At 40.9% G+C, this 18,300-nt stretch overlaps 1 protein-coding gene across 33 annotated transcripts in view; it reads right to left on the bottom strand.

The window, feature by feature from the left end:
• Kmt2c (lysine methyltransferase 2C) overlaps positions 1 to 18,300 on the bottom strand; it is a 402,268-nt gene that overhangs the window by 221,535 nt on the left and 162,433 nt on the right. For all 33 annotated transcript variants that reach the window (XR_010065729.1, XR_005504105.2, XR_005504104.2 and 30 more), the window contains 9 exons: positions 16,963 to 17,095; positions 16,517 to 16,731; positions 15,204 to 15,277; positions 14,093 to 14,275; positions 8,727 to 10,655; positions 7,777 to 8,069; positions 4,642 to 6,458; positions 3,471 to 3,582; positions 355 to 433 (listed from right to left, as the gene is read on the bottom strand). Coding sequence is in view for 30 of the 33 variants with exons in the window: in XM_039108963.2 (XP_038964891.1) it covers positions 355 to 433; positions 3,471 to 3,582; positions 4,642 to 6,458; positions 7,777 to 8,069; positions 8,727 to 10,655; positions 14,093 to 14,275; positions 15,204 to 15,277; positions 16,517 to 16,731; positions 16,963 to 17,095 (4,835 nt within the window). In the remaining 3 variants the exon portion in view is untranslated. The remainder of the gene's footprint in view (positions 1 to 354; positions 434 to 3,470; positions 3,583 to 4,641; positions 6,459 to 7,776; positions 8,070 to 8,726; positions 10,656 to 14,092; positions 14,276 to 15,203; positions 15,278 to 16,516; positions 16,732 to 16,962; positions 17,096 to 18,300) is intronic.

Here is an 18,300-nt window from a genome sequence, read left to right as displayed (position 1 = left end):
ATTACATCTATAGGATGAATACAGACATTATCCCCTAATGTTTCCAATGGTTTTACACTTTAAATGTGATGGATTAATTCCAATTAGCAGGATATGAAATGTCTTTCCTGAAGCCAGAAGCCCAAAGCACTTAGCCTCCTTCCAAGTGACTTTCTATCATTAAAGTGTGCAGGTCCTTGGCAGAAATCCCAGGTTTTAAATCTTTATTTTACACAGCAACAGCACATCTTTTTTTCACTGTGTTGCCAGAAGGTCTGCTCCTATTACTCTCTAGGAGGGGCTTCACTATGATTTGGGTTTGGTAAGACATAGGTCGGCGTGTCTTCCCTAACCCAGCAATCCGAGCAGCATTACCTGGGCTACAGCTTGTGGCATTAGGGTCTGGCCTTCACTGGTTTGCACTCCAGCCATGGATGGACCCATGAAGGGGAATCTGTCGAGGAAAGCACACAGTTATCACCTGATGAGCTTACCACAAGTTGCACAGGTACTTAATGCTCTCTTCCAGGGAAGAGAGGAGTAATGACGTCTCCCACAGGAGAAGTCTGACAACCACCTTCTGATTACTGTGGATGACCACTCAGAATGGTTAGGCAGCTATCTTCATGGGGACCAGTAAGGCTGCATAAAAAGTCAGCCAAACATTTGCAGAGTTTGGGCCCTCATAGGTTTCACAAAAATATTTTTATGATACAATTATAGTGAAAATCTAGCTTCAATATGCAAACTAAGAAATTTTTTCCTAGTTGCAATCTTTATTAAAAATGAACAGGGGGTTGGGGATTTAGCTCAGTGGTAGAGTGCTTGCCAAGCAAGCGCAAGGCCCTGGGTTCGGTCCCCAGCTCTGAAAAAAAAAGAAAAGAAAAAAAAAATGAACAGATAGTTCCTCTTGTCTAAAGGAAATGCAGGGACAAAGAGTAGAGCAGAGCCATCCAGAGACTGCCCCACCTAGGGATCCATCCCATATACAGTCACCAAACCCAGATACTGTTGCAGACACCAAGTGCTTGCTGACAGGAACGCAGTGTAGCTATCCTCTGAGAGGCTGTGCCAGAGCCTGACCAATATAGATGTGGATGCAGACAAACATCAGACTGAGCGTGGGGATCCCAGGGGAGTTAGAGCAAGGAGTGAAGTTGCTGAAGGGGTTTGAATCCCACCAACCAAGCAGAACCCACAAAGCACCCAGGGACTAAACAACCAACCACAGAGTACACATGGAGCAACCCATGGCTACAGCTGGGTATATAACAGAGGTATATGGTCTTATCTGGCATCAATGGGAGAAGGAGAGACCCTTGGTCCTGTGGAGGTTGGATGCTACAGTGTAGGGGAATGTTAGGGCACTGAGGCAGGAGTGGGTGGGTTGGGGAGCACCCTCATAGAGGCAGGGGGAGGAGGAGAGGATAGGGGGCTTGTGGAAGAGAAACCAAGAAAGGGGAATTACATCTGAAATGTAAATAAGTAACTAGTAAAAATAGAAGAAAATGAACAGCTAGACTAAGCTTGGTGGTTCCCAAGACAACGAGGGGAAAAGATGCTGTAAGTTCAGGGCCAGTCTGAGCTATATAAGAGTTTCACGCCAACTTGGGCTACAGAGGGTGCTACTTAGCTCTTTTATAGTCTAAAACAAAAGAAGTACCTCAAATAATTTCACAGTTCTTGTATGTATTTGAATATAATGATTAAACCAAATTAGAAAAAATAAAGCTAGTGACTAACCTCTAGTTAAATCCATTTGGTGAAACCTTACTTATTCTAATTAAACCAATAACTGGATAGGACCATTATGGCTTATTTGAAAGCATGTCTGTCTTATTAAGTCACTGAATGCTTTAACATATTAAAATATAAATAGAAGACAACTTCAAATTAGATCCAAATATATTATAAAGAAGCACTTAAGTGTTGTTGAGTGTTTATTTGTGATCTGTTTCTCAGAAGTCTGATTCATGTATCTCCTTTCTCTATACTACAGTTCTGGCACAGAATAATCTCAATCTGATTATCACTTGCTGTCTGCATCATCATCTAACACACCACACGACTCTCAGAAGGGACTACCTTATTTCTGCAAGAACCTTAGAATGGTCCCCAGTACACTTCCCACACAGCTGACAAAGCACTGCAAGTCTAACAGGCACTGATACAATTGTGTTGACCACACATAGGACACTCAGAGTTCTGACTCTGAGGCCCATGTTCTAAATTAAGGCTCAAACAAAATCTAGCATTTCCTTGACTCTGAGTATCAAGTTAAAATACAGTATTATTTATTAGCAATACTATACTCTCACCAGTAGGAAACATGATATTCCTGTCAAGTGTTGCACACTCAAAATAGGTCATGGCCAATCTTTATCTTGTTATAAAATTCAAAGCTAAGTTTGTTAATGTATTATGACACATATATATCATGAATATAATCAGAGATTATTAACTACGTTATAAATGTGGTCTATTCCTTTTTCAATTTGTATTTTTATTATGTATATATCTGAGAAAAATTTCAAAGGTTTCAAGGTTTCAAGGGTAAAAAGGCTTATGCCATATAAAGTTACCTGACAGAGAACAGTGCTAATCAATCCAGCTCGGAAGTAAAAATCTTTACAAACCACTATCTCTACTTCGAGCTCAAAAATGCATCTTATTCATACTCAATGTATTACACAGTTCCCTAAAGCATATGTCTATATCTTCAATCTACACAAACTCCATATTCAATTCTATGATCAATTATACTCCCTTTTATAATTCTTCAACAAGATCATTAACAATAAATTGAGGATCTGATTACTGTTCTGACGAAAATCAGAAACAGCAATACAACTAAAGAATCATTCAAGGTACTTGTCAAAAATACAGGCATTCAGACACCATTCCTAGAAAATGCCATTCAGTAAGTCTGTAGGAAGGGAAAGAAAGTGCATGTAAAAGGGTAGAATAGTGGTGGGGGCACGCAAACGATTCCCACGTTGGAGAATGATCAAGATCAAGAAGCACTGCCCTGTGGCACAGACCACTGCAGCTTAACAAGCATTCAATCTAAACCCCCTGAATGGACAATTTCCACTTTCTGTTATGTTAAAACTATGTAAATACCACAATCCCAGTATCCAAATGTCCATAAATTGCTGTTTTCCCTTCTCTAATTCAAAGTCATCTATGGAATATTTCATTTTAGAGCTGAATTAATATTTTCCTTAACCACAGAATTTCTTGAAGGAAAATCTTAGTGCTAACACTTCTTTAAATTAAACAAACAAAAACAATTTGGCTTTCCTCAATGACCAAGTCAGTCTTCCTAATGTTTGCGTGGTATTTTACAGTTCATTCTCCCTGAGTGGAAATACCCTGCGTCCAGATGAATTTAAATACTCTTTATATCGAGAAGAGTAGGCTTTTGAGTTTTGAGGCACTCTAAGAAGCACATCCGCACGCCCAGGAAGGAAGAGCACATTTCTACCTACCTGCTCATCACCATTGGTGGCATGCCCAGGCTGTTCTGTGCCATCACTTTATTTATGCCTTTAAGGGCTACCATTTTCGCTTTCATTATAGGATCTGTTATTGCATCGAAATCTAAAGAAGAAATGTATTTTGACATTACTCAAGTTCATGGTTCAAGATACACAAAGTGGTACACTTAAGTATCACAATAATTGCATAGTTTATAAACTCTTGTACCTTATTATTTAATAATCATTATGTTTCTACACTACATAGGGGAATCTAGAAATGGTAACACCCTAACTTAGCTGAATTTCAGATGTCTACAACTGAAGCATACTTTAATATATTAGTCTTTCAGAAAGGAGAACAAGTCTGTAAGTCATTGGTGATCATAACAATGATGTTCAGCAATGAGTTCCCATTGGTTCCAACCTGTACAATGCCAATTAGAATGATATTTTTTTAGTAATGCAATAAAAGAAATGAAAGTTTGCAGTTATTTCCAATACTAAAGAATTCCACTAAATTAGTTATCATTTTTTTTAAAAGAAAGAAAAAGACTACAACTATGTCCAGGCTATAACTACAAATAAAAGTACGAAGAGGGTACGGAGTGTCTCTTTGCATGTGAGTGGAACAGAGTCATATATTAGAGTCTGCACCACATGCTGACACAATGCTTTTGTCATTGATGTTCAGAAAAAAGTATTCTCAGATATATGCCTGCTGACTTTTAATTCTTCTAGGCAAGGCACTGAAGGGTTGGGCTGCATGGACTTGTATTTTTATTAAAAATAGTAAACCAAGAAAAATAAGTTGAAAGAACTATCTGTGGAGTATAAAAAACCAAATGACAAGAACCCTTTACCAACATTGTACACAAAAGAACAAGGAGTTTTATTTCTATCATAATTTCCTTACATTTATCTTCTCATGACAATTGGCAGATAAAACTAAAACCACATTAACACAAGCCGGACTGAATGAGGTAACAATTCAAGGTTATCTTCATTTTTACTGACCTGGAAGAAATCTAAAATTTCTGTCTTCAGTTTAAAGACCCGAGAAGATAGAAAATTCTCAGATTACACTGATTCCATATGTAATCTCAACAATGAGTATTTACAAGCATGCTGCATGTACTCAAATGCCCCAGTAAGTTGTTTTGAGACAGAAGGAATTTCCTACCAATGTTAGGGAAGAATGGTTCTGACCGCTGACGAATCATAGCTTGCATTTGTCTTTGCTGCTGCTGCTCCTGCCTCTCTTGATCCAAAAGATCTTGTAGAAGCAGAGGCTGTTCCTCTAGAAGGAGGGGCCTCTCTCTGCTCTGCTGGGCTAATGTTTGAGGCATCATTAGCTGCTGTGGTCCAGGCATGCCACTGGTGCTGGACTGATTTGTGAGAGGCACAGTTTGATTCGTAGGTTTCCCTGTCCCTAAATGGTTCACTGATGACTGACCCTGAAGGAATCCTGGATTTACTGGCACACCCTGAGAAAATGCATGGTTTACCCTAGGGACCACTGTTACATTAGAATTCATGGTATTATCCAAGAGAGGGCCAGGTGGTATTAAAGTAGGAGGCAAACTTGACCCATGAGTGGATGGTGAGATGGGGAGAGTTGGTGGGGAAGACACTGAAGGCCTAATGTCAGAGCTATCACACTTTTCATTCGAGAGTAAACTCGAGAGAACTGGAGTCGATCCTGTTATGTCACAAGAGTTCATCACGTCTTGAGCAGGCAGAGGAGTGGACTCTTGAATGGCACAGACACCAGGAGCTGCATTTTCCCGGTTATTTCTTTTCTCAAGCATCTCTTGATCAGTAGTCAGCAGAGAAGGCTTTCCTCGATCACTGTGACTGGTCTGACCAGAAGCCTGTGAGCACGCTATCTCGGCATCTCCTCTACTGTCATCGCAGTTTTTAATGTCACTCTCTGGTTCTTCTTTAGAGTGGGGAGACAGGGCTTCTGTCTTTATCTCACTGATACCACTGGACTTTTTCTGTGGCAAATCCTTATCTTCAAGAACCATAGTTTTGTCTCCTTGATCCCTTATTTTGGGTTCAACAGATACACACTGATTATCTAGCTTATCATCAATTGGAACATTAAGGTCTAATTCCTCATTGAACATGCTTTTTTTATCCCCTAAGTCAAGTTCTGGATCTGTGTACGCTATGATATCAAATTCATCTGACCTTAAGAGGTCATCCAGGTTAGGGTCATTGGTTTCCAAATTATCTAAAGTGTCCAGGTCATCACCCTTGCCATCCTCTGTGTCTAAATTTAAATTTTCTAGATCTTCATCATCCAAATCTTTGACTTCGACTCCCTCAAGATCTTTGACATCCAGTTCTTTCACAGAAGGATCATCAGAGTCTAGTTTTTCCTCCAGACCATCAGAAGACTGACCAGCTATCTCTAAGTTATCTGGGGGTGTTTCAGTTGGGGTAGATGTTGACAAAGGAGCCTCAGAAAATTCACCACTTAAAGGATGAGTTAGGGGCCTCATGACAATAGAAGATTGGTGGGCAGGATGACCTTGCTCTGGCTGAGAAGGTGGGACCTGCTCTAAATTTGCATGCACAGGTAGCTGATTAGGTAGACACTGGGGAGGTTGTCTTATGGGGTCTGTGTGTCTAGGACCAGGAAAATCAGGTCTGGGAAGGAAATTTCCATGTCTGGGATGAGAAGGTGACTCCATAGCACTGCCAGGAGAAGCAGCAAATGGCAACCGTGACCTTCCATCCGGAGCTCTGTGCCTCAGCTCAATAAAAGCTTGGCCTAGTATATTATGCTGCTGAACTGGCAGACCCTGTGGTGGGAAATGCTGAGGAAGCCCAACTGGATTATTTATTGGTGGGTTATTTGAAGGTCTAGGCATTTCCATAGACATTGGTCTTCTTATGTTTGGAGGAATTCCAGATCCTTGTATTTGCTGAGGCACATGGAAACGATCTTGGCTTGGCATGGGACCATGGCTAGCTCCTGGAAATCCAACTCTAAAAGCCAAAAAACAAACAAAACCCAAATAATTAAGAATGATAATCAATTTACAAATAAAGAAAAAATAAAGAAAAAGAAATTTTAAGTTAGTCTACAGATTAAAAAAATACTGCTGCTAAGCCCAATGACAGTGAAAATGTAAGATACTCTGACAGGAGTTAGAAGTTGATCAAAACACATTTTATACACACACACACACACACACACACACACACACACACACTTTAATTTTTTTTTTTAAATAGACGAAACTAGGATAGTGGGATGGCTCAATGGGTAAAAATGGTTGCCCTGTAAATGATCTGAGTATGACACCCAGAACACATAAAGGAGAGAATTTATCCACAAAGTTGGTCTCTGGCTACCTATCACATGTGACTTATGGCTCACACACTGAAGTAGAAAATTTAAAAAAAAAAAAAAAAAGAATAACAGACAGACACTGGACAGGTGGCTCGGTCACTAAGGACTTTTATGAACAAGCATATGCACACATGCACACAGGTCAAGCACAGTAGTGATGCCCATAACCCTGGAGGGGTGAGGGGAGGACTCAAGAGCATCCTTAGGGTTGACTGGAAAGCTAGTCTTGCCACACCAGTAAGATCCAGGTTGAAGGAGAGACCTTATTCTCAACACTATAAGGGAAAGAACAATGGAAGACACACGGCATCTACCTCTTAGTTCCCCATGCACATTTACATATACATCCTACACAGACACACACACACACACACACACACACACTTCTTAAAATACACAAAACAGCAATGAGTGTAAACTACAACTAAGGTAGAATTAAAAAAGGGAAGGAAAGAATATACCAGACATAAGATTAAATTATGTGTCCTCTAAAAAAGCCCATGTTAAGGAGCTCTCTCCTTACAATAGTGTGTATTGGTCATACATGTTGACTCATTCTAAAACTCAATTGTGTCACTCAATCTCTAAAAGGAGACACCTCTCTAATCTGCAACTCTCTACAGACATCCTACAATTTAACTAAAAGAATAAAATGCATCATTAACATCCATCATATCACAACAAGTGTCACTAGGCGTCAGCCGCGACATTGGAAGCTGGCATGACACGCTACATTATTAGGATTATCAGTCACTCTGTAAACACTTACAACGTCTGTCAAGAGTTCTTAGAGGAAAGAAGTCCATGATCTCTCCTGAGCTAAAAACTATGATGACTGTATCTCGTAGTAATAAAAAAGTAGAAAACCACTTCTTGCCAAATACTAATGTTTTTTGTCCAGTTCCTACTTCCAATGTCAACCTAAATCTAGCAGAAAATGAAAAGCATTACCTAAATCCATGAGGTCTCATCCCCACACCAGCAACCTCAGGAGGATAGGGTCCACGCTGATCTTTGGGGAAAACTGCATATCTAGGTCCTAGTGGGGGGATAACAGGTGATCGAGTGTTCCCAGGATAGGGAGGTGGAGGTCGGGTGAAAGCCTGGTTGATGCTCTCTGGCTGCCAGTGTGGAAGGGGCAGAGGGTGAGGTACTACGGCTGTGTCCTGAGGCCCCTTCTCCTGGCGACTAGCAATCTTCTTCTGCTGCTGTTGCTGGAGAATGATTTCACGCAGCTTCTGCCGCTAAATGGAAAGAAACAAAATTGCTGGAATTTATAAGCAAACATTTTATAAATTCTTAACATTTCCATTATGTGACTACATAAACATTTAAAATTTCAAAATGTTTTTTTTTTTTTTTTTTTTTTGGTTCTTTTTTTCGGAGCTGGGGACCGAACCCAGGGCCTTGCGCTTCCTAGGTAAGCGCTCTACCACTGAGCTAAATCCCCAGCCCCTCAAAATGTTTTAAAGCTTAATTTAACTATTGAACGAACACACACACACACACGCACGCACGCACGCACGCACGCACGCACACACGCACGCACGCACGCACGCACGCACGCACACACGCACACACGCACACACGCACACCCACCCACCAAAAAATTACAACGAAAACTGGTGATTTGGGTGTTTTTCCCCATGGCCGAATAAACCACCATTAAAGTAAGAGTTTTTATATTTAAAGATCTGCCAACAAATTCATGAAGAATAAAATTAGATCCAGGTTAAATCTAATTTAAGTGGTGTTGATTTTACCATTTTCACTTTTTCCTTGTATTTAATAAACTGTACAGAATAACTTTAATGTATGTGTAGAGTACATTACCATTTGACTTAATGAGGAGCTTCCACAGATAATATATTTAAACCATCTCAAAATGCTGTAGCATTTACCTGTCTCAATTTCTCGGTGTCAGCTTGAGACATGTTCACGGTGTTCGGTGTGTCAGTTCCTCCTGAGGTTGGCACGGGTCCAGGAAGCTGGGAGACACTGGAAAATTGCTGTCCTTGGGAGCTTACAGGAAGGTTTGAAGATGTGCTAAAGTTTCCCTCTGATCCAGGAACTGGACGGTCAACAAGATCGTGGACAACTTGACTAGCCCCGAAAGACTCAGAATGTGGCCTGGGAGTCATTGGAGGCTGATCGTAGGGATCACGAACACCAGATGGGGAAGCATGACTGAATGTGTCTGTAAGGCCAGGCCCAGCTGGTCTGGGAGTCTGGGAACATGTATCAGGTGGCCTTATTAAAGGGCCAGGTAAACCTGGTACTCGGTTTTGTGCTGCTTGCAAAAAAGGATCCTGGTTTGGCATGAGGGCTGGTCTTGCACTAGAGGACCGAGTAAAACCCTCTGAAGTCCTTGGCCTTGGTGCTGCTGGTGGCTGAGAATAGGGAACAGAAATTCCAGATCTCGGCGGCCCAAGATGATGAGTATATGGATCAGTGTGTCTCTGACTTGCCACAGACGTAACAAACATATCTGTCTGTGGAGAAGGCCTAGGGGTAGGTGGTTGCTGACTATATGGGTCAATAGTGTTAGGCCGGGGAGTACCAGGAGGTTGGGAATAAGGATCTTGATTGGATCGAGCTGTTCCTGAGGTTTGGGAGTAAGATTCTATAACAGGACGTGGAGTTCCTGGGGGTTGTGAATATGGGTCCTGAGATGCTGACCTTGATATGGTTCCAGGCTGAGAAAAAGCCCTTGAAGAGTGAGTATAAGATTCACCCATAGCTGGGTGTGGAGTTAGGGGAGGCTGGCTATATGGATCATTTGACTGATTATGAGAAAAATTATCTACTGGCCTTGGTGTCAAGGCAGGCCTTTCATAAGGGTCAACAGAGAGTCGTCTTGATGCCTGTGACAAAGATCCATATGGATCCTGAGATGGAGGAGGGTGCAGAGGGGTCTTAAACGGCCCATTACCCAGTGGGGCGGGTGTCAACGATGGCCCTGCATATGGGTCAGGCAGCCGTTGCCTCTGAAAGGCGTCTGTTCTAGGAGAAGGCTTGGTAAAGTGATCACTGGCTCCAGCTGCAAGAGGACCTTTTGTACTTTGTTCTGAAATCACAGGGGACCTAGGAAGGCTAAAAGGTTTGGGAAACTGATCTGTCATCATTGGCCTAGGTGTATCTGGAGGCTTTGCATAGGGGTCACTGTTTGTCATGGAGGAAGCACATAAGTCTCTGGCTGGGGATGGCCTTGTGGCTGATGTTTCATTCATATGAATGGGCCTAGGTACTGAAGATAAAGGCACACAGTTTTCCACTGGTGTAACAGAATTTCTTCTTGGAAAACTATGGCCAACAGGAGGCGGTCTAGGAGTACCAACCATTTTTGCATAAGGATCCACTGGAGAGGGTGGTCTGGAGTGGGATGATCCAGGTGAGAACATCTGTGGAGAAGGTGGCTGAGAATTCTGGGACTGAGACAGACTTTCCTGATTAGGTATACGGGATGGGGTTGAAGGAGGGGGTGGAGGTTGTGGTTTGACAAACACATCATCTGAAGGTATGGAAGCAGGAGTACTGGGGAGGTGTTTGGAGAACAGGTCTTTATGGAATGTCTGTGCAGGAGACACACTCCCATTGCCAGTCTGAGGTGTCAAGGGACTCTGTGCTCCACTACTGGGAGGATCTGAACCAGGTGCTACTAGAAGGTGCTGAGAAGCAAGTTGTTGTTGTTGCTGTTGTTGTTGTTGTTGTTGTTGTTGTTGTTGTTGTTGTTGCTGTTGCTGCTGCTGCTGCTGCTGTTCATTCTTCACTTGTTCCAGCTTCTGTGTGGCTTCAATTTTAGCTTGCTGCTTACTTTTCTGACGCATTTGCTGTTAAGGAAAAAGCACACAAATCACAGAAAGAAGACAGCACAAAGTTCATCATCTGATGTCAGTAACTAGCAGACTGCTTCCTAGTAGACAAATTACTAGGAAAAGGATTATCATAATAGTGTGCCCTATTTAGTCCTATAGTGGTATATTATATATATTTTGGCAAGTATCTACAACCAATTTGAAAATATAACCAAAAAGAGAAATCTGTTTTTAACATTTTTCAAGTTCTATTAAAAATTATAATCTGAAATGACATAACTACCTCACTTACTTAAAAATCAAAAATGTGGGGCCGGAGAGATGGCTCAGTGGTTAAGAGCACTGACTGCTCTTCCAGAGGTCCTGAGTTCAATTCCCAACAACCACAAGGTAGCTCAAAACCATCTGTAATGGAATCTTATGCCCTCTTCTGGTGTGTCTGAAGACAATGACAGTGTACATTGTACTTACATAAAACAAATAAATCTTTAAAAAACAATCAAAAATGCAATTTAAAAAGCAAATTATTCAAGATGAGACTATGCACACTGTTCAGTGGGGTATGGCCACAGACAAGAGCAATTAGACAACAAAAGGAGATCAAAGAAAAACAAATGGAGAGGAAGAAGATAGTATATATAAGTGACCTCAAAAACCCCAAAAGAGAACTCCTACAGCTGATAAACAACTTCAGAAAAGAGAATGGATATAAAATTAATTCAAATAAATCAGTAGCCTTCCTTTATACAATTAATAAACAGGGTGAGAGGGAAATTAGGGAAGCAATACCTTTCACAATATAGCCACAAATAATATAAAATATCTTGGTGTAATTCTTTATCAAGCAAGTAAAATATCTGTATAACTTCAAACCCTTGAAGAAAAAAATTGAGGACTTCAGAAGATGGAAAGATCTCCCATGCTCATGGATCAACAGGATTAACATAGTGAAAATGGCCATCTACAGATTTAATGCAATTCCCATCAAAATTCCAACACAATTCTTCACAGATATGGAAAGAGCAATTCTCAACTTCATATGGAAAAAAAAACAAACAAACCATGATAGCCATTCAGGGGGAATCATCATCCCTGACCTCAAGCTGTACTACAAAGCAATAGATTAAAAAAAAAAAAAAAAAAAGAGAGAGACAGAAAGTCCAATCAATGGAATCAAATGGGAACCCCAGAAATAAACCCACACATCTATGGACACTTGATCTTTGAGAAACACACACAGCCAAAAACAAATAGTGGAGGAAAGACAGCATCTTCAATAAAAGTTGCTGGTCCAACTGGTGATCTGAAAATAGATCCATATTTATCACCTTGCACACAGCTCAAGTCCAAGAGGATAAAAAACCTCAGGCAAAAGCCAGAAACACTGAGTCTAATAGAAAAGAACACAGGAAAGGGCCTCAAACTCATTGGCACAGGGGGAAATTTCCTGAACAGAACTCCAATGGCTCAGGCACTAAGATCAATAATTGATACATAGGATCTCATGAACCTGAAAAGCTTCTGTAAGACTAAGGACACAGTTGAAAAGACAAATCAGCAACCTACAGATTGGGAAAAATTCTCCACTAACTTTACATCCAATAGAGGGCCAATATTCAAAATATAGAAGAACTCAAGAAGTTAACTTCCAAAAAAAGAAAAAAGGAAAGAAAAAAAGTAACCTAATTAAAAAATGGAGTACAGAGTTCAAAAGAGAATTCACAAGAGAAGAATCTTGAATGGCCATCGAGACGTACTTAAAGAAATGTTCAAAGGCCTTAGTCATCAGAGAAACGAAAATCAAAATGACCCTGAGATTTTACTTCACAACAATCAGCATGGCTAAGATAAAAAACCTCAGGAGATAGCAGATGCTAGTGAGGCTATGGAGAAAGAGGAACACACCTCTACTGCTGGTGGGAGGGCAAGCTGGGACAACCATTCTGGAAATCAATCTGGCACTTCCTCAGAAAATAGTTTTACCTGAAGATCCACCAATACCACTCCTGGTTGTATACCCAAAAGATGCCCACCATGCCACAGGGGCACATGTTCATAGCAGCCTTATTTGTAATGGCCAGAAGTTGGAAACTAGATGTCCCTCAACCAAAGAATGGATACAGAAAACGTGGTTAATTTATACAACGGAATATTACTCAGCTATTAAAAATGAGACATCATGAATTTTGCAGCCAAATCGATGGAACTAGAAAATACTATCCTGAGTGAGGTAACCCAGATCCAAAAGGACAGGCATGGTAGCCAAAAGGTATAGAATATCTAGAATGCAATCAACCCACAGATCTTAAGAAGTTCTTAACAAGCAGAAAGGCCCAAGTGAGGATGTTTCAATTCCACTTAGAAGGGGGAAGAAAATAATCACAGAGGCAGAGGGAGCGAGGGACCTAGGTAGGAGAGGGGAGATTGAGTGGAAAGGGGGTACAGGATCAGGTATGGGGAGGGGGTGACACTATCTGTCTTCACCTATATCTAACTCGTTCTCTATTCAACCTGTCTCTGTAAAGCTCTCCCAGTAAAACTGCCTCCTTCTTCCCACCTCTTCTCTCTTAAATGGTTTCCTTTTCCTATCTCTTCTCACAAGAAGGAGGACAGGAGAATGAATGGAAATATGCAGCCTCGGGGGTTGGAGTTGGGGGACCCTCTAGAAAGTACCAGACCTGGGAGGTAAGACACTCAGGTTTCAATGGCAGTGATCTTAGCCAAAATGTCCAACAATGGGGAGAGGGAACTCGAAGTGTCCATCTCCAGTAGATAGACAGGGCTTCAAGTTGAGGGACAGGGTTACCAACCCACAGTCAAAATGTCTGACTCTGACTCAGAATTGTTGTCTAAAAGAAATACAGGGACAAAAAGATGGAGAAGAGACTGAAGGAAAAATGGCTCAATGACTGGCCAAACTTGGGATCCATTTCTGGGTGGGGTTTGGGGGCCCGACACTGTTACTGATGCTGTGGAGTGCTTACAGACAGGAGCCTGGCATGGTGTCCTCTGAGAGGCCCAACAAGCAGCTGACTGAGATAGATGCAGATACTTCTACCCAACCACTGGAATGAAGTTGGGGACCCCTATGGTCCAATTAGGGAGAGAATTGAAGAAGTTGAAGGGGAGGGTGACCCCATAGGAAGCCCTGGAACCCAGAGATCTCCCAGAGACTGAGCCACCAACATAGGCTGGTCCAGAGCACACATACAGCAGAGGACGGCCTGCTCTGACCTCAGTGGTGGGAGATGCACCTGATCCTGCAGAAACTTGAGGCCCAGGTAAGGGGGAGGTCCTGCAGGGATGGGGGTGCGGTGTTGAACACCCTCTTGGAGGCAAGAGGAAGGAGGAGTGGAATGAGAAACTGTAGGAGGCAGGACTGGGGAGGGGCAATGGCTGGAAATGTCAGAAAATAAGATAATTTTTAAAAAGATCATCCAAAATTCCAATACCTGTCTAAACTTCCATTCCTGTTCATGCTCTGATTCCCTCTGCTTTAAAGGATCTTTAAAAAGATCCGAATCGATGCGTGAGGTGGGATCGATGCTGTCTTGCTGTTGTTGCCTCTTCATAGAATCATTTGACATCTGAACTTTATTGATGCGTAAAGCAGCTCTGTTATCTCTGGCTTTTTGCTTTGACAAAAAGAAAAAACAAAATATGTCCTATTTGTAAGCTATAAAACGTGTGTTAAATATTTGAAGCATCACTCTTGAAAACTTAACCTCTGCTAAGAACGGACCTAGACAGTAAGCAGACACCTGCACAGGGCACGCTGCTGAGAGAGAAGGCATTTCTACATATATGCTTGAGTCACTGCAGGAATCCCAGTGCAATAGAATAGAGTTTACTATAATCCAAACACAGCATTACAACATGGAAGACTTAGCACATCCTCAACTTACATTAAAAAAAGCAAACTGACCGTCCAACTAAAACAGCTGGAAAGCTGAAGCTTACCATCAAGGCAAGTTATAAAAAAATATTCTATCGCTACAAAATTTAAGGGAAAACAAACCATAAAATTATCCTCCAGCCCTGCCCCCCATTGGCTCCATCCAAAGTTATCATTGTAGCTGAATATCAATGCATGAAAGGTCAGGTAAACAACAAAAAGGCTTTAATGTGACTACAGGTACACAAAAGGGTTCATTTCATTCCAGCTCCTTAGAAGATAATTATTCACTATCCTGAATTGTGAATTATGTAATCATTTCAAACTCTGGTGGTATTTCAGGACTCCTTAAAGGAAGTCTCGAATGCAACATGTATAAAGATTTCCTTGTAAACTCATATACATTAAAAACTACTCTCACTCTCAATAGCAGTACTGTCTGTTAAGAGATAAAACAATTTCAAGGTGACATGAATTAATTGAAACCTTAAATACTCTGACCTGTTACATAGCTTTAAAATGTTATGTTCTTTGGTGAAATAAGATGAGTTACTATATAAAACTGCTAGTTTTCTAAGTATTAACAAGTATTTTCTTTTTATTACCTACTAAAAATAAGTTTCAAATATTGTGCTTAAAGATCTAACACATAGGAATTATTTAAATACCACATATGGCGCTCTTTCCTGAGAGCTGGCTTTTCTCCACAACTTGGCAATTTGTTTCACTCGAGTAGTCCAATCTGCAAAAGCATAGAAGACACACTTTCACAAAGACGGTGATGGAGAGTTGTAATAAAAGCTACTTCTGAACTTATTTTGATCATATTTTAGCACAAAACAGGTTGAGTGTTATTAATGTGAAAATCAGAAATCTAAAACTATCTAAAATTCAAAATGTTTTGAGTTCCGAAGTGAAATTACAACTGATGATTCAGTCTTAGTCTAAACAAGGCACAGGCAAAACACTACAATAAAATATCATTCAGATTTTATGTATCAGATGTAGATGAAACAAATGAAGATCTTGCTTGGCGTTGGGCAACATGTCTAAGACAGTTCGATGACTGGGATGGAGAGAGAGCTGACTGGGTGGTAAAGATCAGTGGCTGCTCTTCCAGAGGATCCAGGCGTGAGTTCTAGTAGTCACATGGAGACTCATAACTGTCTGGAACTGTCTGGATCCAATGCCCTCCTGCAGCTTCTGGCTCGCAGGGGAAGAGTTTGCGAGTTTCCATGCCTAGATGAGGAGTTAGTGAGTTGATGGCGTGAGAAAGGAAAGTCGATTTTCGACAGGAGTATGACCCCTAGGAGGTAAACCATGTTAGAGTGGATGGGTCCCACATCCAGAAGGATATGGGCGGTACACACTGGATTCCATGGATTGTTTTGTTTTTTAGAGGAGGAGAAAAAACTTGGAAGGAAAGGGGGGTGAATCTGGGAGGGTTACGAAGTGGAACACTGGATAAGTATGATGGTCAAAATGCATCATATATATGGGGAAAACCTCCAAGAATTGGTAACATTTTCGCTTAATTAAAAAAAAAAAAAGAATCACATAGCACTAACAACCTCATAATTGAGCACTGCTAAGACCTGGACAACTGACAATCTCATTAATTAAAGAGTTTGGGGAAATATTTAAATGAGCACAAGGCCTAGAGATACTAAGTACTATCTTTCATCTTGGGCTATCAGGTCAAGATGAGCATGGGATGACAAAAAGGGCATGGTGGTACACACCTTCAATCACAGGGCAGGCAGAGCTGAATTCGAGGCCAGCCTGGTTTACAAAAGTGAGTTCCAGGAAAGCCAGGGCTACACAGTGAAACCTTATGGACAAAACCAAAACAAACAAAAACAAGAACAACAGTAACAACCACAACAAAAAGACTTTCTAGTGCCTTTTAAAACAAAGGCAGGGCATTGAGGAGAGACTGGGTAAATTTCACAGGTATGTTAACACATCTATTACTACTAACCTGGGAATTCTTCCTTTAAGTTGGGGAAATTAATATTTGTGTAGAGGACTGGTGCCACTGTTGCCACCTCACCAAGAGCCTCCTCCTTCTCCCACTTCAGTGTGCTCCTCTGGGCATTTGACAGGCTGTCGTTTTCCCCCTCCATACTTGGAGCTGTCGGCACCCAGGAGCTGTTAGCATCACTTGCCATTACATTAAATGCTAGACTTTTATCCCTGGAAAAATAACAGAACATCTTTACTTTATAAACAAAGTAACTTTCTATTAATACTATGCTCAAGTACTACTCTCCTTAGGATCTTCTTCAAAATAGCTTTAAATATGTTTGAAATCCTTAAGTAAAATTCTTAGTAAATATAATAAGTACTAATACCATGCATAATAACTTAAAAGACTAAGACAGAACAAAGGGTAGTATAATTTGTTTCCATAGAAAGTTTAAATACCTGACATCAGTATAAGGGGATTGTGCTATAGCAGGGAAAGTCCCCAGTGCACTTCCAGCAGGCAAAGAATGATGTGGGAGATGAGGACTGGGTCCAATAAGGCCATTCATGAGTGGCATCCGGGAAAAAACATCTTAAAGAAGGAAAAGCAATCATTTATTTTCCAAAATATTCATAAATGACAAATATTAAATATTTCTAAATAAAATTTTTCATACTATTTTAAAGTAGTACTTTTTTCAATGATACACTATATAACACATATTGAAGGGTGATGTGGTTAGTTTTGAAGTGTGGTCCCAAACAATCACACTTCTAATGTAGTACATTAGATGAACGTTTTTACAGTCCAACAGCTCTAAGTTTTAATTCTAAGTCTAGAACTTGTTAGAAGCAGAACTGACTTCTAAGTCAACTTGGAAAATTGAAGTGCTCTTATGCACAGTGAGTACATATTTAGTTCTCAGGACATATACTTCCTGGTAGGAAGGAACTATTAAATACACATGTTACAAAAACAATAATCATAGTTTTGTCCTCTCACTACTTGAATTTCCAACTTCCAAAAGCATTTTCAACTCTCTTTCTAAATACTTTATCATCTTTTTTTATAACAGTAGGCAAATGAGAAATGTCCTCATGTTTCCCCCACCATCAAGTGTACACAACCACAATCATCCACACGTCTAGACTATTTAAAATGCACTGTCTTTTCCCAACATGAAGAGGTGTGTTGGAGCTGGCTTTCATCGTCTAAAACATGGACTCCAGGAACTGAATTCAGACAGAGCTTTACTCACTCACCTGTCTAACATGCCTTTAAAGGGGCTTAAATGAGGGCTGGAGAGATGGCGCAGCAGTTAAAAGCACTGCCGCTCTGCACTCAGAGGACCTAGGTTCAATGCCCATCACCTCCATGTCAGCTCACAACTGTCTGCAACTCCAGTTCCAGGGGATCTAACACTCTCACACTAACATATATACAGGCAAAACGCCAACACACATAGATATGTAGATAGACAGGCAGGCAGGCAGGCTTAAATGCCTTTTAGATAATTAGGATAAATAAAAGGTTGGTGGTAAAAACATGCTCGCCATTGTGGCTATCTATCAGCAATACTACATACAAGTCCACCATGCCTGGTGCTTTGCCTGTGTGCTAATAAGGACTGCTTTATGAAGCCTTACATGTGTGAACTCTGTAGCTTCACAAAACCTCAAAGCACTTATCACATGTCCCTTCGTTTAAGACAAAAAATGTATATCACAAGACTTCCAAGCTTACACAAGTAGCTGGGAAAGCTTCTCTTCTTTGCTGCTTACAAAACTAATTTTGAG

This window comes from Rattus norvegicus, chromosome 4 (assembly GCF_036323735.1).
Source record: "Rattus norvegicus strain BN/NHsdMcwi chromosome 4, GRCr8, whole genome shotgun sequence".
NCBI lineage: Eukaryota > Metazoa > Chordata > Mammalia > Rodentia > Muridae > Rattus > Rattus norvegicus.
The sequence above is the reverse complement of the archived record's forward strand: the minus strand, read 5'-3'. Positions and strand labels throughout refer to the sequence as shown.